The 26,580-nt window shown below is 37.1% G+C and overlaps 1 protein-coding gene across 2 annotated transcripts in view; it reads left to right on the top strand.

Moving 5' to 3' along the window:
* The window catches only part of GDAP2 (ganglioside induced differentiation associated protein 2), a 69,080-nt gene that overhangs the window by 4,656 nt on the left and 37,844 nt on the right, over positions 1 to 26,580 (top strand). For both annotated transcript variants that reach the window (XM_073896067.1, XM_025872535.2), the window contains exons 2-8: positions 3,512 to 3,754; positions 4,812 to 4,951; positions 15,361 to 15,514; positions 15,917 to 16,005; positions 20,740 to 20,816; positions 22,212 to 22,371; positions 24,426 to 24,582. In XM_073896067.1, the coding sequence (XP_073752168.1) occupies positions 3,579 to 3,754; positions 4,812 to 4,951; positions 15,361 to 15,514; positions 15,917 to 16,005; positions 20,740 to 20,816; positions 22,212 to 22,371; positions 24,426 to 24,582 (953 nt within the window). In that variant the 5' untranslated portion in view covers positions 3,512 to 3,578. The remainder of the gene's footprint in view (positions 1 to 3,511; positions 3,755 to 4,811; positions 4,952 to 15,360; positions 15,515 to 15,916; positions 16,006 to 20,739; positions 20,817 to 22,211; positions 22,372 to 24,425; positions 24,583 to 26,580) is intronic.

Raw genomic sequence — 26,580 nt, forward strand, 5'->3', positions numbered from 1 at the left:
CAGACATTGAGATAAATAACTATCTTAATTCAGCAATTTGTGTTTGGTTTTTGGTACTCATTAGAGTCTTTGACAGCAAGTGTTCTAGTCTCTTGTCATACACGGAGACATACCTTTATCTCAACAGCGGTGCAGGGGACTTCCACATTGGCTCTGAGAAAACTATAACAGCTTTTATTGTGTCTTGCGTTGTGCCAGATTATATCACTTAATCCTCACAATAACCCTAGGAGTGTATTATTCTTATTTTTGAAATAAGGAAACCCTGGCTTACAGTCAAGGATAACCCAGCTGTTAGGTCCTAGACCTAAACTCAGGCCTGCTGATAACAGAACCCCGCTCTCACATTGCACCACCCTCCTCTCCCTGACAGTATAATTGCATGTGGAAATATTTATCTCAAAATACTAAAGAAGCCGGATTCAAAATTGTACATACAGTATGATTTCACCTATCATAGAAAAAGATAGGAACACTATTAAAGTTTGGGAGTTTTTCCTTTCTTAACTTTTTTTTCTTAAATGTCCTATAAGAGTATTACTTAGAAAGAAAAGTTACTTAAAAAAGTAATTTTGTCCTGAAAGTTAGCACTCGAGTTTGCAAAATGAAAACAAAGTTTAATGTTTAATGGAATTTTTTATATTATAGTTAAAAAGTTTTAACACGGGGCGCTTGGGTGGCTCCGTTGTTTAAGCATCTGCCTTCAGCTCAGGTCATGATCCCAGGGTGCTGGATCGAGTCCCGCATCGGGCTCCCTGCTCAGCAGGAATCTGTTTCTCCCTCTCCCTCTGCCCTTCCCCCCTGCTCGTGCTTTGTCTCTCATGCTCTCTCTCGCTCTCAAATAAATAAATAAAATATTTTTTAAAAAAAGTTTTAGCATGAGTCATTGTCCTCAAAAATCTGTGAATAATTTTTTAAAGTATGAATTTCTGTGAAGTGTCATTCCATTGAGTTTCAGGCAGTTCAGCCATGGAAAATGAATGTAGTCTCTATTTGTCCTCTATGCAGCTTGTCCAGCTCAGGTTTGAATACTTTTTAACAAATCGACAGATCTCATGGTTGCCTCTAGTTTCAAAGGATGGACTAAACACCAACTTCTAGATAAAATTTCTTTATTTCAAAATAATCTCAAGAGTTTTTTGTATCAAATAAGAATAATCCTCTTATACAGTTTTATCGTGGTATAATCTTTAAGGCCTTTCAGTTGTTAAATAAATGATCACATTTCCTACTGCACGGTGCTGGTACAGGAATTAACATATTGTGCCTGATCCATGGTTCATTCCACTTTGTATCTCACATTTCTCAGCAAGAAACACCAAGGAATTAGATGTAGAAAGGTGTATTTGTTCTCCTTGCCTCTAATAACACACATTAGGATCACACAAAAAAACTTCTCTAACAGGAAGTTCACATGCCAGCTTTCATTCTTAATTGTTTGTCTGCTCGGTGTTACCGGTGATGACCTCTACCTTAGCAGACCCACTGATGTGTCATCAGTCCTGTTACTCAACATTTCAGTAGCATTTATTGAGCCTTCTCAAGCACTCCTCAAAACACTTTCTTCACTTTGCTTTTAGACTGCCATACTTTCCTGGTGCTCCTTCCTGTCTTATCGATCCTCTTTGTCTCATTTTTTTTTGACTTGTCCTCTTTCCAGCCTGTAAGTTTTGCCTTAGGACTCAGCCCTCCAGTCTCTTTTCTCCATTTGCATTGTGTCTCTTGGTAATCATATCCAGTTCCCGTAGCCTTAAATACCACCCAAAGGCTGAGTCTTCCATATTTACGTGCGTAGCCCGACCTCTCCTCTGACCTCTAGCCTCATATAGCCAATTGCATGTCTGACATCAATACTTGGCCGAATGAGGGGCATCTCAAACTTCACACATGCAGAAACACAGGAGGAAGAATGACCTTGATTGTCACTGTGCCACACAGCCTACTCCAGCCTTCCCCTTCCCTGTAAATAGAATTAGCATCTACTCAGTTGCTTTCTTTCAAGCAAGAAATCTAGGAGTTACCTTACCTTTGATTCTGTTCTTTTCCCTCACCCTTCATATTCATTTAGCAAGTCTTATTGACTCTACCTTCAAAATACATTCCAAATCCAACCATTTCTCCTCACCTTCGTCACCGTCTCACCTAAATCCGCAGTCATTTTCTGTGCATCTCTGGTTGTACTCTCACCCCTACTGGATTTCACTGCAGCTAGAGTTATCTGACAAAGTGTAACTTATATTAAGTCATTCCCCCTATCAAGATCCTCTAACAGCTTCCCCCCATATTTACAATAAGACCAAACCTTCTTATCAGGACTTACACACTGCATCATCCAGCCTTTCCCTCTCTCATCAACCTCATAACCTACCACTCATTACCTAGCTTATTCAGTTCTATCCAGATCAGTTTCCTCGCCTTTCCTGGGATACACCAAGCTCCTTCCTGCCCTTTGGGCCTTTTCTCTTACTATTTCCTCTGTCTGAAACACTCTGCAGTGCTTCATATGGCCTGATCTCTCACTTTGTTTAGCTCTCTACTCAAATAGCACCTTTTTTCTCATAATACTTATTGCTTCCAGTCATTCTGTTGGATACCTGCTTGCTTGTTTGGTTATTGTTTATCATCTCCTCTCCAGGAAGCATTAGCTCAGTAAGTGCATGGACTTGCTCTGTCTTATTCACCAGTGTATCCCCAGTTCCTAGAACAGTACCTGACACATAATAGATGCTTACAAAGATTTGTGAATGAATGAATCTACATTTTACTGAAACAGCTATCTGACTTCTTGGCAAATTAAATATCCTTTCTTCTCTTTGTAATACTTGATACTGTGTGTCTTCCTATCACCCTCCTCTTCCAATTTCTGTATTTCTGTACAGCCAGTATCCTACTACATCAGTGTCTCATGCCACATCTTATAAATTGCCTAATCCTGTTAATTCTTCCTTTATATGTGGCCTCTCAAATCCATGCCTTCTCCATCAGCTTTTCCTACTAAATTCAAACTTTTATTGACTCTTACTACTTGATTGCAGGAACCTCCCTGCTTCTCATTTTGTCTTACTCAGTTATCATTAAGATCTTATCTCCATATTATTATTAGACTGAACTCTTTACTTTTTTTGATTGAACTCTTTAAATTGTCCATATTATGTATCTTTATATCTGTTGCAGCACCTAGCAAGCCCCCCTCCCCCAATAGCAGACATTCAGTGAATGTTGAATGAATTGTCCTGTGTTTCTGGGAAGTAGAACTGGTGGGCCATGTGGTTATTTTAATGGCCGTGATTCTTTGGTAAGAATTTGTGCTGAAATAATCTCCCTTTCTTCCTGTTTTAGAGAAGCTACAGCAATTCTTTGTTGTATATTGGTTTTTATGGAGTATTTTAAGAAACTAATCACACAATGTCCTATTAGAGCATTTCACAGTAGAGATTTGTTTTTTTGATCTAATAGAAGTAAAATAGTATCTGTATTTTTCTATTAAAACAGTTCTTTCTTTTCTCTTAAGCTAAAGTCTGCCGTGAATATTGAATTGCTGAGGAATTTGGGGAAAGACAAGCTGAAGTTCCCATTCCATGGATCCCTTGGGTGCACCTTCCCAGTTTGTGGATGTGGATACACTACCAAGCTGGGGCGACTCGTGGGAAGATGAATTAGATACTTCTGATACTGCAGCTGAAACGTTTCAGGAAAACACTATTAGATCACCTTTTCTTTACAATAAGAATATCAATGGGAAAGTGGTTCTTTGGTAATTCTTTGATTAAATCATACCGTGATACAATACTCTGATAATTTCTTCTAAACTTTTTTCCCATAATTTCTTTGAAACTCTTCTTTGTAAGCCCCAACATTGTTGATATATTATTTCACTTATACTTACGTTTTATTGAGGCATTGTTGACATACAGTAAACTGCACATTTTTAAAGTGTACAGTTTGGTGAATTTTGACATGTATGAATCCATGAACCTGCTCTCTCACTTTGATCACCCCAATCAAGATATTACTATTAGTAGTAATACCTTTTTTTTTTTTAAAAAAAAGAAAGCTTTATTGAGATATAATTCGTATATCACACAATTCACCAGTTTAAATTGTGTAAGTCCGTAGTTTTTCGTATATTCACAAAGTTGTATGACCATCGCCACGGTCAATTTTAGAACATTTTCATCACCCCAAAGTCCTGTTCCCACTAGCAGTCATTCCCCATTTCACCCATCTCTCAGCTGCAGCCAACCACTAATCTACTTTCTCTGTGTATAGATTTGTATATTCTGGACGTTTCATGTAAATGGAATCAATTTTGACTTAGTGTAACATTTTGAAGGTCCATCCATGTTGGAGTATGAATCAGTACTTCATTCCTTTCTATGGCCAAATAATATTCCATTGTACGGATGTACCTATCACATTGATCACTTTATCAATTCATTAGTTGATAGACATTTGGGTTGTTGACACTTTTTGGCCATCATAAATAATGCTGCTGTGGTATACTCTTGAAACCAACCACTTTTAGCTATATAATAAGCATTCTATTACAGTGAAAGAGAAATGCAGAAGAAGCAAAGGAGTCACATGAAGGTTCTGTGGGTTTCAGGGTTGTAGTATTTGCACTAAAGTTCTAAGATGCCAGATTAGTCTTCCTGAGTCCAGAACTACTTTTCTACTGTTGCTTAAGCTTGTGAGCTACCAAAACCAACGTTGTAAGGGGAGTGAGGATAGAATGTTTTGAAAGAATTAGCAGTTAGTTTTCTTATCTCCCTCCTCTTCTCCACTTGTTCATTTGTTTATCATTTCCTCAGGAAAGGAGATGTAGCATTACTGAACTGTACAGCCATTGTGAATACGAGCAATGAAAATCTTACAGATAAGAACCCTGTGTCAGAGAGTATCTTCATGCTCGCAGGACCTGATTTGAAGGAGGACCTCCACAAACTTAAGGGTGAGTGAGGTTTCCTAGGTATATTGTTGCTTAGGAAACATTTATTTTTGATATTTGAAGAAGGATATTTTGCATTTAGTGAGAATACTAAGTAGATGTAGCTGTTTTGTTATTGTTTTAAACTTCATAAACAACAGCTTTTGAAAACCCCACATTGTGTTAGAAGCAGAACACTGAGACTTTACCCTCAGTAAACTGCTCTGTCATGTTCTCGAATTTGAAAATGACAATCACTGTAGCCAGTTAAATCTTTGGTAGTGTTTTCTTGGCTATATATTTTTCTTGCATTAATAAGCCTTGTGAAACAACTATCCTTTCTCCAAACTGAAAAATTTTATCATGATTTGATATTGATAGAGAATTTTTCATATGCCTCGTGGAAAGCAGTTGTTGCACTTTGGAAATGCAATTAACTTATTGATAAAACCAAAATGCATTGTAAGAGCAAAATATATTCTCGATTAATTTTATACTTGCTCCTTTTTCCTTAACCAGAACATTCTTCTGAGAATATTTCATCGGAAATGGGGACAGGAAGAGTTCTATTAGTTCAGAATCTTACTTACTTTATCTGCATTCATTTTCTTAAATTACCAGCCTGGCAAACCAGGTTACTGTTATTTGAGCCCAAATAGAATATTGTGAAATTCAGTGATCCCATTTTATAAAAATTATTTATGAAATACAGCAATGTTTCTTAAAATGTAAACAACAAATCTCACCTGTATAAAATCTTGATTTCTTTGACCTCTATCATTTAACAGTGAAAACTGGTTTCTAACCTAATAAGGATATTAGAATTTGAACAGGAATACATAATAATGCTGACTCTATGAAAGAGGGGATAGAGAAGAATTACATTATCTGATCAAGAAGCTGAACTCTATAATAGCAGAAGGAGGGGAGAAAAAGCCCTCAAACTAAAAACATGATACCATGAAGAACATGCAGAAATTAGAAAATGTAGTACAGATAATACTGAGAAGTTCTTTGATAAAGGTAATAGAGAAGCTTGTCTGGAAGAATTCCTTATGGCCTGTGCATGTGTATGTGTGTATATGTATTCTCATACCTTAGAGCTGGGCTTGGGGATAAGAAAAAGGAAGTAATAAAATTTAATACAAGGATACAAATGAAACCTCAGAATTTAACAGCGTGTGTTTGAGAGCCTCTAAGCAGGAGTTCATGTTATAACTCTGCCCTTTACTAATGGTGAAATGTAAAACCAATTAACTTCACCTCTGGGCCTGAGTTTCCTTCTCTCTAAAATGGGCAGTTTCCTACACATAAAAGGGCTCAGTGAGTATTTGACGTTGGAAACAATATCGTGAAAACCAAATTAAATAATGAACATTAAGCGCTAGGCACATTCTAAGTGTTTAGTGTAATTGCTGGTGTTAGCTATAGGCCTCAGTTGTTTGATGATTCAGTGCCATCCTGCGGGCATCTTCGGTAACAACTTCATAAGTGATTACAAATGTGACTTCCAAAATTTGTGTGTGATAGAAAGCTGAGAGGAGTTAATAAGGAGATTTTGGGTGTTAGAACAAAGAATTTTAAATATTCTGAACTGACTGCAAGTATGAGCCAAAAAAAAAAAAAATTGAGAAGGATGAATATAAAACTCTTGCAATAAGTTTAAAACCTTAATTATCCAAATTCAGGGTGGGGAAGCCCAGTTTGACAACCCTTATTATATAAGAAAATATTTGCTGTTAGTGAAATGGCATTGTCATTCACTCCATTTTTCATTTTTCATGCAAAAAGCTTCAGGGTTAACTCTTTCCTCCTCCTTATCTGCCACATAAAGTGTGTCATCAAGCCATAAATATATCTTGAATCTCTTTATCACCACTGCCTCAAAAATCTCCTATGGTGCCATCATCCCCTCTGTGGACTACAGCCATGGCTTCCCTTTCAGCTGGTCATTCTTCTTTACCTAAATTTCTTTTCCATATATAGGAAGCATTGCTTTTTAAATTGTAAATCCCTTCTTATTGCTTCTCTGCTTTGAACCACATAGCCCTCCCATTAGACTTAAAATGCAAACTCCTTAAGCTGGTTCCCCAAGGACTTGCAAGGTCTCAGTCACTTGCCTCCAGGCTCCTTTCACAGCCCCTTTTCCCTTCCTTAACATATTGAACCAAACTGATATCCAGTTGCTATGTTTAGCTCCTTTTCAATTTTGCATGTACTTTGCTCTTTCTCTCAGTTTTTAACTCTTATTCTTAAGTCTTTGCTTACATCTCTTCCTCAAAGCACTGTTCCATTTACTTCAGAATTGGCCAGTCTCCCCATGATAATGCTCCCAGCCTGTAGTACTTCTCTTTAGGGCTTTTATCACAATTGTAATTTCATAAATTGTTTACCTGATGACAACGTTCCCATTAAACTTTGGCCTCCATGAGGACAGAGACTGTATGTCTTATTGGTCTCCATGTGTTCTGTAACAAGAATAGTAGAGGCATCCTTTAAGTAGCAGATGAATGACTAGAAATTCTCTGGGACTTTAACTAACTAGATTCAGTGGTGATAATGTCTCATTTCTACTGAGAACACTAACATCAGATTATATCACTAGAAATACAGCATCATAGAGGAAGGTAATTTGTTATCAGCTTAAAATAGACTATTATGTATATAAGATGTTTTATGTCAGCCTAATGGTATCCACAAAGAAAAAAAACTTTAATAGATATACAAAAGATAAAGAGAAAGAAATTAAAGCATACCAGTAAGAAAAACAAATCACAAAGGAAGACAGCAAGAGAGGAACAAAGGAACTTAAAAAAAAAAAAAAACCCAGGAAGCAATTAACAAAAGGGCCATAGTAATTCCTTACCTAGAAATAATTACTTTAAGCATGAAAGGACTAAATTCTCCAGTCAAAAGACACAGAGTGGTTGTTGGATAAAAAAAAAAAAAACAGATCCAACAGTATAGTGTCTATAAGAGATTCACTTTAGCTTTTTAATGACACACATAGGTTGAAAGTGAAAGGATAGTAAAAGATATTCTGTGCAAATGGAAACCAAAAGAGAGCAGGAGTGGCTATACTTATGCCAGGTAAAATATACTTTCAGTCAAAATTGGTCACAAGAGATAGAGAAGGTAACTATATGGTAATGAAGGGGTCCGTTCATCAAAGGGATGTAACAGTTGTAAATATGTATGTACCTAACATTGAAGTACCTAAATAAATATTTAAGGTACTATTAATTGACCTAAATAGAGAAACAGACAGCAATACAGTAATACTTGGGGACCACAGAATACCACTTTTCAACACTGGGTAGATCATCCAGACAAAATTAATAAGGAAACAAAGGGCCTGAATTATACTATAGACCAAATGGACCTAATAGACATATACAGAACATTCCATCCAACAACACCAAATAAACATTTTTCTCAGGCGCACACAGAACATTCTCCAGGATAGATCATATATTGGGCCACAAATCAAGCCCTATCAAATTTAAGAAGATTGATACCATATCAGGTATTTTCTCTGACCACAATGGTGTGAAACTAGAAATCAGTAATAGAAGGAAAATTTAAAAATTCACAAGTACAAAGAAATTAATACATTCCTGAACAATCAGTGGGTCAAGAAGAAATCAAAAGGAAAATCAGAAAGTATCTTGAAAAAAATGAAATGCAACAAAAATAGTTCTAAGACAGAAATTCATAGCAATTAATGCCCACATATTAAGAGAAAAGAAAGGTCTCAAATAAACATCCTAAGTTTAAACCTCAAGGAATTAGAAAATGAAGAATAATGTAAGCTCAGAATTAACAGAGGGTAGGAAATAATAAACTCTAGAGCAGAAATTTAATAAAATAGAGACTAGAAAGAATTCGTGAAAAAAGAGTTGATTTTAAAAAAGATAAAATTGATAGACCTTTAGCTAGACTAACCAAGAGAAAACAGTCAAATAAAAGTATAAATGAATGAGGAGATATTATTACAGCTGACACCACAGAAATACAAAGGATCATGGGAAACTGCTGTGAACAGTTATATGCCAACATATTGGATAACCTAGAAGAAATGGATAAATTCCTAGAAATGTACAGCCTGCCAAGACCAAATCGTGAAGAAACAAAATCTAAACAGACCAAAAGGAGTGAGGAGATTGAATCAGTAATCAAAAGCCTCCCAACAAAGATAAGCCTAAAACTTGAGGGTTTCACTGGTGAATTCTATCATACATTTAAAAAGAATAACAATTTTCCACAAGTTTTTCCAAGAATTGAGGAGGAAAGAACACTTCTAAACTCATTTTACAAAACTAGCATTACCCTAATACCAAAACCAGGTAAAGACACTGCAAGAGGGTGCCTGGGTGGCTCAGTTCATTAAGTGACTGCCTTTGGCTCAGGTCATGATCCTGGAGTCCCGGGATCGAGTCCCGCATCGGGTTCCCTGCTGAGCAGGGAGTCTACTTCTCCCTCTGACCCTCCCCCTCTCGTGCTCTCTCTATCTCATTCTCTCTCTCAAATAAATAAATAAAATCTTTAAAAGAAAAAAAAAAGACACTGTAAGAAAACTACAGTCCTATATGCCTGATGAACATAGATGCAAAAATTTTCATCAGAATACTAGCACGCCAAATTTAACAGTACATTAAAAGGATCATACACATTTTCTTTATTCATTTATCTACACGTGTGTGTGTGTATGTATATACACACACACACACATACACAAGTGTATACACATCATATGGTATAAAATACCACATACACACAATGGGATATTATTCAGCCATAAGAAAGAAGGAAGTCCTGTCATTTGTGACAACATGCATAGTACTTGATGGTATTATGTATGCTAAGTGAACTAAGACACAAATATTACATGACCTCACTTATATGTGGAACCTAAAAAAAGCTGAAGTCATAGAAACAGGAGAATAGTGGTTGCCGGAGAGTAAGGGAAATGACATGTTGGTCAAAGGAAACAAATTTCCAGCTATAACATGATTAAGTTCTGAGGATATAACGTACAACTTGGTGATTATAATTAACAGTACTGTGTTATATACTTGAAAGTTGCTAAGAAAGTAGATCTTAAATGTTCTTGTTAAAAGAAAAAGGTAGTTATTTGAGATGTTGATGTGTTAACTAACGTTATTGTGGTAATTACTTCTCAATGTATACTTAAATCATCATGTTATACACTTTAAACTTATACAGTGTTATGTGTTGATTATGCCTCAATAGAGCTGGTGGCGGTGGGGGGAAGAAGTATAGCATCAGAGTCAAGAATGTCTGTCCTTTATTCTGTCTTGGTAGGACCTGTAGTATACAGTCAGAATTCATCTTATTTTTATTACTACTTTTTAAGAGTGATAATAAACTGGGGTACACCTAAAGGAAAATGATTAGCATGGTATACACTGTGGAAACTGTATCATTTGAAGATATAGTTTAAAGGGCTAGGGTTGGCACAGAGAAGATTTGAGGGAAACATGATTGTATTCCCCAAACATTTGAAAAAGCTTCATACTGAAGAGAGTGAGACATAATTTTATTGTGTTCCTAGAATCCTTGGTGGGAAGATACATAAAACTTCATTTCAGTTCATTTAGAGAAAGTTTTCTAAGAAATAGAGCTTCCTAAAAATGAATTGGGCAGATTTGGCCTATTATATCCAAATTAAAAAAAAAAAAAATGTGTGTGTTTGTATCTCAGTCTTATGTCCAGTCCTTGAATTTAGGAATTTTATGAACCTAAAGCTGTGTGGGGCTGTTGTTTTGGTAAAGAATGTGTGATAAGAGAGAGATTGATAAATGATGTTCAGCTTTAGGGTCAGAATAGCGTCTGATAATTCGCCTACTTGTTTCTGGGCAAGAATACATGTAATTAAATACTTAAATATTAAATACTTAAGTAGTGTAAGTATCTCCTTGTGCAAAATGAGAAAAATACTTTCTTCTCCCATCAGGATCACTGTATAGTTTTGCTGCTTTAATGTTCCATCACTTGGTATTAAATGCACAGGTTTGCTAGGATGGGAAGACATATACTACATTTTTTGATTGCTAAGTTTATGAATAGAACTCTTTGCTGTAAACATTAAGACAACTTTTGTGTTTCTTACTGTGGATGTCGGGATTTAGAGAGAAATAAGTGAAGTTGGAGAGCCCTAATTAATCTTTAGTACTCAGATATATTCAGGTTATCATTGCAGCAGGTGCTCCTTAGCGGAGGATGTAGTCAGGGGTAAAAAATGCACTGGACAGAGTTATGGCTGGAGTGAACTCGAACTTACTCAGTAAATTTGTCTTTGTTTTACAGGAATTAAAAATACTTTCCTGTGTTTTAACTGTTCATACTCATGTCAGGATTTGGGTTTTGGGTTAGAAGAAATCGGCTTAGAAAGAACAAATGGAAGATTGGGAAGCAATGCAACAGTACTTAGCCTACATCTAGTCTCCAGAGTTCTGAGTTTTGGTTAACAATTATTAAAGGAAAGGTGGGATTCCCAAAACCAGAGTATCCTGAACACTTAGCAATTCTTTTCTGTTTCTGTAGTCTGCCCTCAGAGATCTTCAGGATTGATTCTGCAAACTGACTGCCCAAATACATGTTTGCTTGCTTGCTTTATTTTTTTAATATATATATTTCGTTTGAATAATTGTTTTCTACTTACAGTAGCAATAAATGTAAATTGTAGAAATTATATGCACAGAGGCTACAAAATAAATGAAAACTTAACATTTCCACCACACGAAGATCACCAGTACTAGTCCTATAGTACATATTCTTCTGGATCTTTCTGTAGGTATATGTGGGTATATGCATACATTCTTAAATATTTTGTTACCAGCATGAAATAATTATATGTATACAGTCCTTATCTATGATAAGATAATTGTACACATACTGTTCTGCATTCTGCTTCAGCAAATGAATTCCACCTTTTGGTTTCAGAAATTACTTCATCTAATACCCAAATCATATGTTAAATTTCCAGTTGACCCTGAAATGCCTTCTGCAGCTAGTTTGTCCAAGCTAATATCCAGTCCAGGGTCATACTTCTAATTGTTGTATCTTAAAAAATTTTTTCTCATCCAACTCAGTTCCCTTTTTATGACACTAATTTGTTGAGTACTAGGCTAAAATGTTTTCCAAGATGGCCCACCTTCTGGATTTATCTCATTACCCTGAGGTGCCATTTGGTTTGTTGCTTTATCCCTTGTATCTCCTATAATCTAGAAGTTATATCTAATGGAATCAGGTTTGGCTTAAGCATTCCATAGGTGATTATTGTATTGTATACTTAATGTATCAAATTGGAAGATGTATAAAATCTGATTGACCCATTAGTGAACCATTACTAACACTAGGATGGTTCTCTGTTATAGAATAGTGATGACAACTTGATTCTTCTATTTATATAGTTGTTTTACCCTTTGTGACTGAAAAGTAATCAATATGGGGTTATTTAAGCTCCATGAATGTCCAGTTCTCTGTCACACGTTCACATAATGGTTTTAGCAACTATTTATATAGTCCTTGTCTGAGTCGGTAATTTCATTAAGATTGTGAAGTTGTATTTTTCTAAAACCTGTCATTATATCCATGGTTACATGCCTGTAGAGTCTTTCCTCAATAACTGACATGTGGTTACTCTGGATTACAGTTTCTGTAAGAGGGCAGGGTAAATGCTTACTTCTTTTAATTACCATTTTTCAAAATAAAGAATTGGTTTAATAGCTGCCTCAAGTGGTGCCAAATGACGGTTTTCCAAAAGCTTTTCTCTTTTTTGAGTGTCACTTTGTGCTTATGGCTTTTCATAGATCAATGTATATGTGGTTTTAAAAGTTAAAGAATTTTATGTACAAAGGAAAGCTACAGTTCTCTGCCTTTCCCTTTCCTGCCTTGATTCCTGTTCTCCAGGGACCTCTACTTTCAAACCTTTAAGTTCCTTATTTTATTTACCTTCTGTTTCCATATAATACACTACAACTATTGTATTGATTTTTTCCCCCTGTCTGTTGACTTCTTATTGTGGAAATTAAAGATTAAACTCTTGTTCATCCACTCCCCTCATTTGCCTATACATAAAATACTCACATTTTCTTCCCTCTTCACCACTTTCCCAGATTGGCCTGTCAAATTTTTATTAAATCCGCATTCAACATTAACATTGTGAATGTATAAATATTACTCACCACTGATTACAAAACTGATTAGTGTTCTTTTTGTACAATTATTTTCCTCTAAATTATTGATCTGATTACTTAATTTTCTAATTAATTAACTTACTGATTCAATCCCAGACTTTTAAATAACTGTAAACCTCTCAAAAGTCAAAACTTCTGTTTATCTTTCAGCTCCATTTTTTTCTTGATACGGTACCCCCTGGAATCCCCCAGCCTCTTTCCTCTCTAGACTGTTCTCTATACCTGTTGTAGAGTTAACATCCTAGGAAATCCTTTTTTCTGTTTAGTGGATTGGATCCCCTCATTTTCTAGATCTCGTGCCTTTCTCTTCTGTGATATACTCCTTAATTTCTGTGAGTAAATCTACCAGGAGATTTCTGAGGATGGATGGGGGCAAAATTGCTGAGATCTTCTACCTTCATACTTAATTAGAAGTTTGGTTGGAAATGAAATTCTAAGTTGGTAATCATTTTCCAGGTTTTTTAAGGCATTGCTCCCAATTTTTATTATTGCTCTTGAAAAATCGGATGCTATTCTCATTCCTGATGCTTTGTATGTTACTGTTTTTTTCTCTGGAAACTTTATGATCTCATCTTATTTCAAGTGTTCTCAATTTCATAGTGAGGTGCCTTGGTGTGGTTTGGGTATCCTGTGGGCTCCTTGGTATAGAAACTTTCAGTTCCAGAAAATTTCTTGTTTTATTTCTTTCCTAATTTCCTTCCCTCTGTATTCTTTGTTCTCTCTTTGAAGAAATTCTATTGGATGTTGTACCTCCTTGTTTAACCCTCCAATTTTCATGTATTATTTATTTTCCAGCTTTTTATTTTCTGGAAGATTTCCTTAACTTTAGCTTTAACCCACCTATTGAACTTTTTGTTACTGCTATCATGTTTTTTATTTGGCTATAAATTATATAAGCACTTCTTCCTGTTCTCTGAATATTTCTTCCTTATTACATTCTGTTTTTGTTTCAGAGATACCATATCTTCTCTTACCTCTCTGACAGTAGTGATTATGGTATTGGGAGTTGCATTCTCTCCTTTTTGAGCATTGCTTTGACGCCTCTGTGGCCAGAGGCTTTGCTCACTTCCTGGTGATCCTTGAGTGTCAGTGTGCCAATTGTATTTATGAGGGAGGAACTGAGAAAGTGAAGGGAAGCTTTGTGTGCATGGGCAAGAGTTACTGCTTGGTGGATCTAGAAGCAGAGGATGAGCAGGAGCCCTGTTGTTTTGTTGTTTAGTTGTCACAATCTGTGAGTACTTTGGTTTGGGCCTCTTAGTTTCCTGGAAAGGAATCTTTCAGGGGTGTAAGTGTGGGTGTCTGTGTTTCAGAAGCCAATTAGGAGCAGAAGGCTAGAGCTATCACTGTTGAGTGTAACACGTTAACTAAATCCCGTCTTTTCAGCCATGCCTGGGGTTCTGGGGTCCAGAAACTCTAGTTCAGCATCTCTAGAGAGTAAACCTTCCCACTGCTCTGGTGATAAATCATCACCTTGCTGTGCTGGCTGGGGAAAAGGTTCTTGCAGATTTGACTGTTTCTATGCAAATTTAACTCAGCCTCCTCTCTTTAGTTCCACTTCATGTCATAGCTTTTAGAAGTACATAGGTCTCCACTTTTTGAGCCTTTCTAGTGTTCTGTAATAATAACAACAATTAGAATGATACATAATGCATGTATGTACTTTGCATGTATTAACTCCTCTAGACCTGTGAAGTAAGTACCAGTAGTATTCCCATTAGGGAGTAGGATACCAGTAGTGTTCCTAATTAGGGAATTAGGAAAATGAGGCATGGCGAGGCCAGGCACCTGCCCAGGTAGTACAGCAGGAAGGTGGTAGACTCAGGACTTGAATCAAAGCAGTCTATCTTGAATCCAACACTGCCTTTCATTACAAACCAGCTTGCTTCCTGTTGGTGACCCTATTTCTACGAGCAGTTAGGTTTCTCTGCTTGCTAAATGAGTTATTTCTAGGCACTTATTTTCTGCCTTCCAAAATTCTGATGATGCCGATCTGCTTCGTGTCCTCTCCCATTCTCTTTGTCTCTGTTTCTTATACCTATTATATTGCTTCACTGTCATTTTGGGAACAGAGATAAATGTTGGTGTTCGATCCATATTTTTAATTGAAATTTCTCAAAATTCTTACTACTTTTCTGTTTCATGCCTTGTTTCGTCACCTTTTTTTTTTTTTCCTGACACCTCCATGACTTATGTACGCTCCATTGTTTCCAGGTTGCCGGACAGGTGAAGCCAAATTGACGAAAGGATTTAATCTAGCTGCCCGGTTCATCATCCACACAGTGGGACCTAAATACAAGAGCCGCTACCGCACTGCTGCTGAGAGTTCCCTGTACAGCTGCTACAGAAACGTGCTTCAGCTGGCCAAGTATGGCTCCCTCACTTCCTGGACGCAGCATGCCGTATATGGTGAAAGGCCCCAGCTTCAGAATGAAACCTAGCTGTGGAAGTCAGTTTTGAGGGATTTAAATCACATAAGAGGACTCTGAAGATAAAATTAATTATCTTCACATACTTAGCAGGATAAAAGGAGTGGATTTGGGTGACTAAAGAATTTAACCTGTTCCCATTTTACTCAGTCTTTACTTGGAATATATTTCCCCCAAATGGTACAATTATAATATTGATGTAATTATTAAAAAGTATAACTGGATTACCTGTTATAATAGATTTGTTGAGGGGGTAGGGAAAGAGAAGTTGAGCTGCATTTTTAAATTATTTACATATGTATGTATTATGAATGTTGGTGGTTTGTGTTTTCTGTTTGCAGAGAGCAATCAATGTCTTCTGTGGGATTCTGTGTCATCAATTCTGCAAAACGAGGTTATCCTTTAGAGGATGCAACACACATAGCACTTCGTAAGTAACATTGGAGATGCTGTGCATACATTGAGCACTTTGTAAGTAGGATTGGGATGCTGTACATAAATTGACTCAATCATAATGAGACAGAATGTCATATATGTGATATAAAAATAGGGTGTTTAGCTCTAGAGAACCCATGATCTCACTGTATTATATGCAGGTTCAGACCACATCTACACATTTGTATGTAGTTCTGGGTGTCCTATCTAATATGAGACACTGACAAACTGGAGAGCAAACAGTTTGAAACATTAGTGGTATTTCTCCTAAAGAAGACCATGCATCGTTTTAGCATATATGGTTCTCATCTTCAAATGTCTAAAAGAGTCTCATTGTGAACTTATTCTATGCTACATTTTGGGAGCAGTGTTCTGAACCCTTTTGGGAGCCATCGTAAATTACATTGAGCATCTGCTGAAGGAAAGCTGTGGACCCTTTCCCCAGAGGAATGTACATAAAGAGGGAATTTGTGTGTGATTTCAGGAAGCTCATAGATTCTGGTAAGGATTGTAGATAAGACCTCCAATGGTAGAAGGCAGGTCAAAGACTATTGTCACAAGGAAAGAGACTTGGTCCCACTTGAGATAGGACTCTAATGGAAAGGTATTTTAAGTGAACTTCTTGTCACTGGGAATATTCATGCAGAAACTAAATGACCATCTGTTGCAGATACTCCTCATTGAAGAGGAAAACTACACCAAATGATCTTTATGACCCCTTTCTATCTCTAGAATTTAAAGAGGACTGGAGCTGAAAGTTTTATATCCACCAAAAAATTAGTGAGATATTCCAATGTATAAAATTATTATTAGTCTATAGCCTAGAATTTAGGGTGAAATATGACATAAGTAATCCTATTTAATAATTAGCTACTTCTAAGATTTAAGATTTAGAAGTCAAGGATCTTATGGTAAATTTAATATTTTATAGTTATGATTTATATATATTAGACTGAGCTTCTTGAGGAGCAGAAATCTTTTCATCTTTGCATTTCCAGTGCTTTCATATGTCAGGAATGCTTTACATATGATACTTGCTTAAGAAATATGTGTTTTAAAAAGGCATAAAGAAGTTCCCTTTTGTTTCCTCAACAGCCCTGTGTTTCAGGTGTCCATTTTACAAATAAGCTCAGAAATTTATCATGTTCTCAAGGTTATGCAGATTCCTGACTCCCAAGTCTAGTAACTTCTCTGTTATACTAGATCAGTTACGCTTGAGGTTAAACTACTTCAGTAGGAAATTCTTATGTTATCAATACTCTGCATATATTCTGAATGGTGCCTTACCAAAGCAAAGTTCCTGCCTTTGTATAATTCTTTTTGGCAAAGCTCTTGGCAGGTCTTGACATTCTCTGATTCCTTAGTCCTTGCCCCATCATCCCATACTTTGAGCTAAGTCTTTTTTTATGTCTCTGTTTCTTATTATTAAAGTGATCATATAGGTCAGAATTCAAAGAGGAAGCAACATTTTATAGAAAAGCCTCTGAAAAAGGAGTCCAGAAGACTGGTTTTTGATCCCAGTTCTACCAGTCTCACCAGCTCTGTTTCCCAAACTAGATCACTTGATAAATCACTCGATCTACCCGAGAGGTGTTAACTTTGAGCAGTAATTGTAGTAAGAGCAGGTGAAAATCAACAGTGGCCTAAGGGACTTTGATGAAGCAGTTTCTAAGAATTGAATTAGCACAGATGAAATGGAAAACGTAAAGATGGACAAGTCAACTTATATTTTATAAGGCCTATTTGACTTACTGCACCTTAAATCTGATAGTAAAACCGTAGCATTCTCATTAAAAAAAAAAACGCACATATAAACAGTTGTGGCCTTTGCTCACACACTTTCTGAGCATTTGGGAAACTAATGGCTTGTATACTTTACAGCATATATGGGCCAAGAACAAATCTAATAAGTAACTCTAAGTCCTTAGTACCAAACTCTTTCCTACTTATTAAACTATTACCAAAATTTATTTCATTTGAAACCTAAGTAATATCCTCTTGATAGATATCTCAAGACTGTCTTTTTTTTCTTGGTTCATGTACAGTTCAATTCTTCTCCATTAGAAGCCTAAAGAAACCTCTGTGTTGAAATAAATTTATCAGGTTATTTATTAATTCAGCAAAATTTTGAGTGATTGTGGAGGAGACCCTGTGCTATAGAAAAGAGAATACAGTGGTGAGAAAAAAAGATGACGCTGTTTGTTCTCACTGTGGTTCCATGTTGGGAATTTTAATGCCCCAGATGTCATTCTCCCCAGTTAAAGGGTTTTCACTAAAAGTTAGGTACATGACATCCTGGTTGGTTGCAAAGAATAGTGCACAGATGAAACTGAAAGAAACCGTTTGAATTGGCAGTTGGTACTAAAATCTTATAGCTATGACATCACTCTTTCTTTTCTCCTTTTTGCAGAATTACTTTTCTTAATGAATTCTGCTGAGGGGATTCAGTTTGGTTATTCTCTGGTATTGTATTTTGTCTTCCAGTGGAAATCCTACAGTAGTATGCTGGGAAACCACTATATATGAACATTAAGTAAAACTTGTTGTCACGGTGCCTGGGTGGCTTAGTCGCTTAAGCGTCCGACTCTTGGTTTCAGCTCACGGTCGTGGGATCGGGCCCCATGTTGGGCTCTGTGCTCAGTGCGGAGTCTGCTTGTCCTTTTTCCTCTGCTCTTCCCCCTGCTCACACAGGCTCGCGCACACTGTATCTCTAAATAGAATCTTAAAAAAAAAAAACCTTGGTGTCAAAATAAAAGAAAATCCCTTTTGGAAAAATCAATTTTAGAAAATCATTAAAGCAGAATAGAGAAATGAAAAATAAATTTGTCACCTAACAGAGGGAGAATTCTAAATAATTTAGTCCTTCAACAAATGGGTCTTAGATTCTCGAGATACAGTAGTAAACAAGGTAAGCAATATGTAGATAACCAGACTCATAAAATGTTACTTCAGCTGCCAGTTATTTTCGAACAGTTGTGTGCCATATCTTAAGATATGCTAGGTTCTGGTAATATTAATGTAAGATATACTTGGCCTTCAGAAAGCTCACAGTCTAGCTATAAAATGCAATGAGAAGTTCACAAATGGAGGGCCATTCCCGTTATAGAAGGAACACAAGGAAGGATGGAGTTCTGTACAAACCAGATGGCCTTGAACTGGATCTTGAAAAATGAGTAGGACTTCACTAATAGAAGGTCATGGTGAATGAATGGTGTTCTAGTCAAAGGTGACCATGCAGGCAGAGGCAGGGCAGCATGAAAGCTAACTGGAATGTTCTGAGTACAGCAAAGAATCCAATTTGCTGAAAGTAAGCCCTGTGGGAGGAATAGTGGGAAAGCGGACTAAAGGGCAGGACTGGAGGGGCAGCCGGTTGAGGCCAAGTGTGGCAAACCTTGCTGGGGACTTCGATCCTAATCTACAAGCAGTGCAGAGCCTCAGAATTGTTTAGTAAGGAGGGTGACAAGGGAAGGAAGGTAACTCAGGCAACAGTGAATATGTAGACCTGGAAAAGAGAGAAACAAGAAAACAAGAGCTTATTGCTGAAGGCTTTGTGAGCATTAAGATCCTGAGAGCAGCCAAAAGAGAGAAGAAATGGATGTTAGAAATAGCAGTAGAAATAAAGGATATGATAACCCATTGAAAATGCAGGATGAAGGGAGAGGTCAAAAAAGTGTTAAAAAATTCAGGATTTGAGCTCAGATGAGTGATTTGATGTTGCTATGTGACAAAAAAAAGAATATAAGTAGAGGAACAGATTTTGGTGGGTAAAGATGGAGGTCAGTTTCAGACCTTTGGAGTTTGAGGTCTCTGGGTTACCTGGGCAGATATGCCCAGTAGGCAGTAGGGAATTAGCTCTTTTACTCAGAAAACAGAATATAAAGATTTGAGAATATCAATAGTTACATTGGTGCTAAGCCAGCAAATTGGTGAGCTAAAGAGAATATACATACGTATATATATATTGCTTGATAATGATGATATTGCTATCAAAAATTGATATATGGATATCAAGAATTGATATCAAAATTGATCTATTTCTTGACATATATATATATATATATGTCAAGAAAATAAATATGGAGGACAGAAACGTGGAGGACAACATTTTAAAAGGTAGGGCATGGGCACATAAAACTAAAGCTAGAGAAATCTCTAGTGAGGTAGGGACTAAGAAAAGGCCATTAGGTTTCATTGATAGGAAATTGATAGGGAAGAATCAGGAATAACATAGAAATTAAAAAAATAATTCACCTTTGGTCAATGGAATTTTGACAGGGATGCAGTGCTGAGTAGGTCACTGTTAACTAAATGAATGTGATCAGAGAGAGAGGCCCCAGGGAATAAAAATATACTGGGTAAGGAAGAATTGTCTGGAATCAGCATCTTCTATGGCCAGGCACTGTTCTAGAAGCTGGCAGTAATGCAGTAAATAAAATAAAGCTCTTGCTGTTGAGGTACTTTCGTTCTAGCAGATGGGCCAGGGAGGGCAGAGAAGATATAAAATAAACTCCACAAAATGTCTATAATATTTGCTCTGGAGGAAAGCAAATCAGAGAAGGATTTTTAAATACGGTACTCTGGGCAGCCTTCACTTATGAGGTGTCACTGAGCAGAGACCTGACTGAAATGAGTACTGATCCATTATAAAGATAAAACTTCGAAGAGTTTGAATTTTCTTCACACAGGTATTTCTTATTTATTGCATCATTTTTTCTATTCCTTTCCTTAGGCACTGTAAGGAGATTCCTAGAAATTCATGGGGAGACCATTGAAAAAGTAGTATTTGCTGTCTCTGAACTAGAAGAGGTATTTTGTAATTATGTTTCATTGTTTAAATCATTTTTACTTGTTTGCCTTTGTCTCATCATTCTCTATTTACTGAATTGCCAGCGGGCAAATCCTCGGTTTCTGTGTATGTATTTGGCAGTGGGGCTTACCATCCTTTGTTGAAAAGAATGCATATTAGAGACTAAAAACAAGTCAAGAAGGAGCATTCTGATCATGTTTTTACTGCTAAGCTGTTTTCACTTAGTGAAATCTCACAAGGTGGAGTAGTTCTGCTTTGCTCCCTGTATTAGCTCTTAAAACCTCTCAAGGCATCACCTTATAATCCGAGTACTGGGTGCTTGGGCAGTATAACTAGAAAATTGCTGTGCTGGAAAAGCTTTGGGTCTACCTTGCCTGGAAACATGACAGCCTAGCCTAGTGACTAGCATTGATTAAATTGTGAGGTTTGTGTTTTGTTTTGTTTTGTTGTGTGTAATTAAGTTTAGTATGTTTCAATTTCACTTAGAGCCATTTTAGAAAATGATGTTTTTTTTAACTCTCTTTATTTTTTTAATGGCTTTATTTATTTTTTTAACCCTTTTTAAATTTTATTTAGTTTTAGTATGCTCCATCCGGTTTAGCTTGTATTATTTTGCAGTTTTGTGACCTTGGGCAAGTTACTTAACCTCTCTGTGCTTTGATAAAATAGGAGTATTAGTAGTACTTATACCACAGGAGTTTAGTGATGAATGAGTTAATACATGTGAAATATCCGTTCATGGTATTAATAGCTATATACATGATATATAAATACTTTTGAAATTGCTAAAATGAGTCTCATTTGCTTGTTTGCTATCTCTTGTTTTGTCTGGTTTACCTATTCATTCAGTGATCTTTTATTGAGTGTCTATAGCATCCAGGTTTATTACACTAGATTCTGGAAATATGCCAGTGAACAAGTGAGGGTCATTGTCCTCAAGGAATCCATTGTCTATTGGTGGGGACAGACAATTCAGATAAGTTATGATAATTATGGTAAGTACATTAATGGAGGTATGGAATAGATAGGAACTCCAGCCTGCACAGGGTTAGGAAATGCTTCCTATGGGAGGTGATAAACTTGAAATCATCGTAAAAAATAAATAAAGATATTCCAAGGGAGGGGCAAATGACAATAGGACAGGAGTGGCAGGATTTATGCATTCCAGGTTCGCTGACCTGAATTTGCCAGGATGGCAGTCACGTTTAACTTGACCACCTGACAGTATCCTGACCCTTAATATAAGAACTGCTTGAGGGTCCCAGATAGCATCTAGTTGAGCTTAGGTTTTTATTCTTGAGGGAGGCTGTCTTCACGGTGTCTGGAACAGGACTAAGCTTGCGTGCTTCGTTACTTCATTATTTTTCACAGAATGTCTTGCTTTTCTGACACAGGCTACTTACCAAAAGCTGCTACCTCTGTACTTCCCAAGGTCACTAAGGGAGGAATGTCGATCATTGCCATACCTACCTGCAGATATTGGAAATGCAGAAGGGGAGCCTGTGGTACCTGAACGACAGATTAGAATAAGTGAAAAACCTGGTGCCCCGGAGGGTGAGTTCTCCTTTTTCTTAATTTCCCTGTTTTATCGGGGACTGATAAAACCCACCAAAAGGAGAAAGTCCAGTCTACCTTCAGGGACCTCTCTATGGGTGTGACATTAAGTTCAAGACCAACTTAGATGTCTTTAGAGTCTTATTCTTGTTAAAATTTAGTCTTTTAAGTTAAAATATATATATATTTACACACACACACACACACACACACACACACACACACACACACACACACACACACACACACACACCCATCAAGTCTGTTAGGCAGTAGAGATCCAGAGGTGGATTTAACAACATTTGCATCCTCGTGAAGTTTATAGTTGTATGCAGGACCCTGTTGAGACAGTAATCAAGTACATAATCATCTAAAATTTTCAGCAGCTTCAACAGTATCCTCCAAAAGCCAGACCTAATATTAAATACTAAGACAAGAATACCATTAACACTTGTTTTGTTTCTTTAGGTTATATTCTCATGTAGTTTGAAGCCATGGTAGATCATGGTAGGATGGGAGCCCTTCTGAATCTGTGCTGTATGACAGCTAATATTGATCTTCATGGGTACACAGTTAAGGTCATAACTCCTTGTGTGGAGACATGCCTCACAAGCTTCAGTGCTAGAACTTGCTCTGAAAATTCAGCAGCTTAGGAATTACTATGAGATTCCTACTGTGAACACTTTTAAATGAGCATCAAGTTAAAATCTGTAGAAGGCTGCTTATCTCCTTTTTATCACCAGTACACAGCCTTAAGTCAAATGGAGGGAATTATAAGTGGTGTACCATCAGGAAATGTCTGAACCAAGCTTTGCTGGAGGGCTACCCATGTACTTTAGGGTATGCCCAGAGTTATTTGGAAATCCTCATGATCATGACCACCACCGTAGAATATAGTTTTTCCTAAACGCATAAATGCATTTTGTATGACAAGGAGTAATAATTGCAAACCCAATTTGAGATCATAATGCTGGGCTAACTCATTAACCAAAGGGTTCCTTGTGTCCACCATTTTCAGAGAGTGTTTAATTACCTCATAGATGTAAGACCTAGTATTCATAAATATTTTCAATTAGAATGTTCAGTCTGTTAAAATAGATGTAAAATCAGTTTTACGTGATTTGTTCATGGGTGTTTTTCATAAAAGCACACTCTTCTCAGCCATTGGCCTGTCACAGTTTAAGGAGCTTGAAATAGATATAAGAAAGTCCCAGCTGGATGGCCCACCTGACTGGGTTTCAAGTAGTGGCATTGCCTTGGGAAGCTCCCCATGGTCCAAGGCATTTTTTGTTGTTGTTTAAGGAAAAAAAGTTGGGTTTTTTTGTTTTTTTTAACAAAGCTAGTAAAGCAGTGGGGAACACACTAAGAGATAGATGACCTGTTCCCAAAGTACTGACTTCTAGCCAAACATAAAATGATCATCTGGATAGATTAGAAAGTTGATTTATTAATTTGTGATGAAAACTAGAACTCTTATGGGTCAGATGATTATGTCCGCATGACCACAGTAGAAAACCAGGATGCTAAGTTAGAATGAAAACATACCTTAGTGAATGTGGATCCTACTCTGCAGTCCTGGTCCAGCCTTCTGCCATTGAGAGTTATCTGACAAAAGGAGTCCAGTTTTTGTGTCAGTTTATCATGTGCTCCCTCCTTAAGTAGTTCTGGATAAATGACCCCAAACATTTGCTCTTTATATTTCTCTTTTGTTAGATGCAGTGCTATAGCCCTTCTTTAAACCTGCATACAGTGTAATTAATTCTATCTTTTTGCTTATCATTACATTCTGCTCTTTCCTTCCTCAGGTTATACCCAGGTCACCTTGATTTGATTTCATGTATTCCTAAAACTTCTGTCACACAGGGACAGGTGGTTTTTTGTGTTATTTCAGTTCTTCAGATACCTGAATCTGATTTCAGTTTGATTCTCAAAAATATTCCCTCAACCCCAGTTTTTTTTATTATGTCACCGTCATCCCTATTGCAGCATTCACAATGTAGCATTTACTGTCAGGTTTTGTCGTAAGCTCTCTAGTTATAGTATTTTTGTTACAGACAGCCAAGAAGAGGAGGCTGAAGGCTTGGGAGTTGACCTCTCTTTCATCGGCTCTCATGCTTTTGCTCGAATGGAAGGAGATATTGACAAGCAAAGAAGACTGATCCTTCAGGGACAGTTATCAGAGGCAGCCTTGCAGAAGCAGCATCAAAGAAAGTAAGGCAAACCCCTTTGGACTGATAGACATAGAAGGACAGGAGAAATAAGCAAGGAGCCTACATCTGCTAAATGATCTACATAAAACGTATTCTTATTTATTCTTCATGACAATCCATGGAGGAAGATATCGTCTCCATTTTGTAGATGCACAAATTCAAAGTTAATTTTTATCAGTGGTCACAGTTAATATGTGGTGAAACCAGTGTTCAGGTGCACATCTGATTTCAGAGCTCCTTATCTTCCTGCTGTAATTTTAGTGCCTCTCGGCGAAGTTAGGTTCTAAAAGTACAAACAGGGAAAGACAGAGTTATGAAGTTTTTACTTTACTATATTTGTAATTAAAGCATAATCTATAGTTTTGTTAAATTTAAAAGCACTTTATTTCTCCCTGATTTATCCCAAGGACCTTATAAAGCCATTCCATTTCTTTCAGGTGTTTTCTTTTTTAATTTAAATTCAATTAACATAGTATATTATTAGTTTCAGAGGTGGAGGTCAGTGATTCATCAGTCTTATATAATACCCAGTGCTCTTTACATCCTTTGCTCTCCTTAGTGTCCATCACCCTGTTACCCCATCTCCACCCCCGCCCTCCAGCAGCTCTCAGTTTGTTTGCTATGGTTAAGAGTCTCTTATGGTTTGTCTCCCTCTCTGATTTTGTCTTGTTTTATTTTTCCCTCTCTTCCCCTATGCTCCTCTGTTTTGTTTCTTAAATTCCTCATTTGAGTGAAATCGTATAATTGTCTTTCTCTGACTTCTTTTGCTTAGCATAATACCCTCTAGTTCCGTCCATGTCATTGCAAATGCGAGATTTTTCTTTTTAAGATTTTATTTATTTATTTGACAAAGTGGGAGAGAGCACAAGCATGGGGAGTAGGAAAGGGAGAAGCAGACTCCCCACTGAGCAGGGAGCCCAATGTGGGGCTCAATCCCAGGACCCTGGGATCATGACCTGAGCCGAAGGCAGATGCTTACCCGACTGAGCGACCCAGGTGCCCCAAGATTTTTTTTTTTTTGGATGTTTGAGTAATATTCCATTGTGTGTGTGTGTGTGTATATATATATATATATATATACACGACATCTTCTTTCTCCATTCTTCTGTCGGTGGACATCTGGATTCTTTCCATAGTTTGGCTATTATGGACATTGCTGCTATAAACATTGGGGTGCACATGCTCCTTTGGATCACTATATTTGTATCTTTGGGGTAAATACCGAGTAGTGCAATTGCTGGATCATAGGGCAGCTCTATTTTCAACTTTTTGAGGAACCTCCATACTGTTTTCCAGAGTGGCTGTACCAGCTTGCATTCCCACCAACAGTGTAGGAGGGTTCCCCTTTCTCCTATGTTTGCCAACATCTGTCCTTTCCTGACCTGTTAATTTTAGCCATTTTGACTGGTGTAAGGTGGTATCTCATTGTGGTTTTGATTTGTATTTCCCTGATGCCAAGTGATGTTGAGCATTTTTCCATGTGTCTGTTGGCCATTTGGATATCTTCTTTGGAGAAATGTCTGTTCATGTCTTCTGCCCATTTCTTGCTTGGATTATTTGTTCTTTGGGTGTTGAGTTTGATAAGTTCTTTATAGATCTTGGATACTGGCCCTTTATCTGATAAGGCACTTGCAAATATCTTCTCCCATTTTGTAGGTTGTCCTTTGGTTTTGTCGACTGTTTCCTCTGCTGTGCAAAAGCGCTTTTTTTTTTTTGAAGATTTTTATTTATTTATTTGAGAAAGAGCAAGAGACAGAGATAGAGCACAAGCGGGGAGGAGAGGGAGAAGCAGGCTCCCTGCTGAGCAAGGAGCCCGACACAGGGCTTGATCCCAGGACCCTAGGATCATGACCTTAGCCAAAGGCAGACGCTTAACCGACTGAGCCACCCAGGTGCCCGAGCAAAAGCTTTTTATCTTGATGAAGTCCCAATAATTCGTTTTTGCTTTTGTTTCCTTTGCCTTTGTGTCTAGCAAGAAGTTGCTGCGGCCGGGGTCAAA

Source organism: Callorhinus ursinus, unplaced genomic scaffold (assembly GCF_003265705.2).
Source record: "Callorhinus ursinus isolate GAN/ISIS: 27379988/994484 unplaced genomic scaffold, GSC_fseal_2.0 scaffold9, whole genome shotgun sequence".
Taxonomy (NCBI): domain Eukaryota; kingdom Metazoa; phylum Chordata; class Mammalia; order Carnivora; family Otariidae; genus Callorhinus; species Callorhinus ursinus.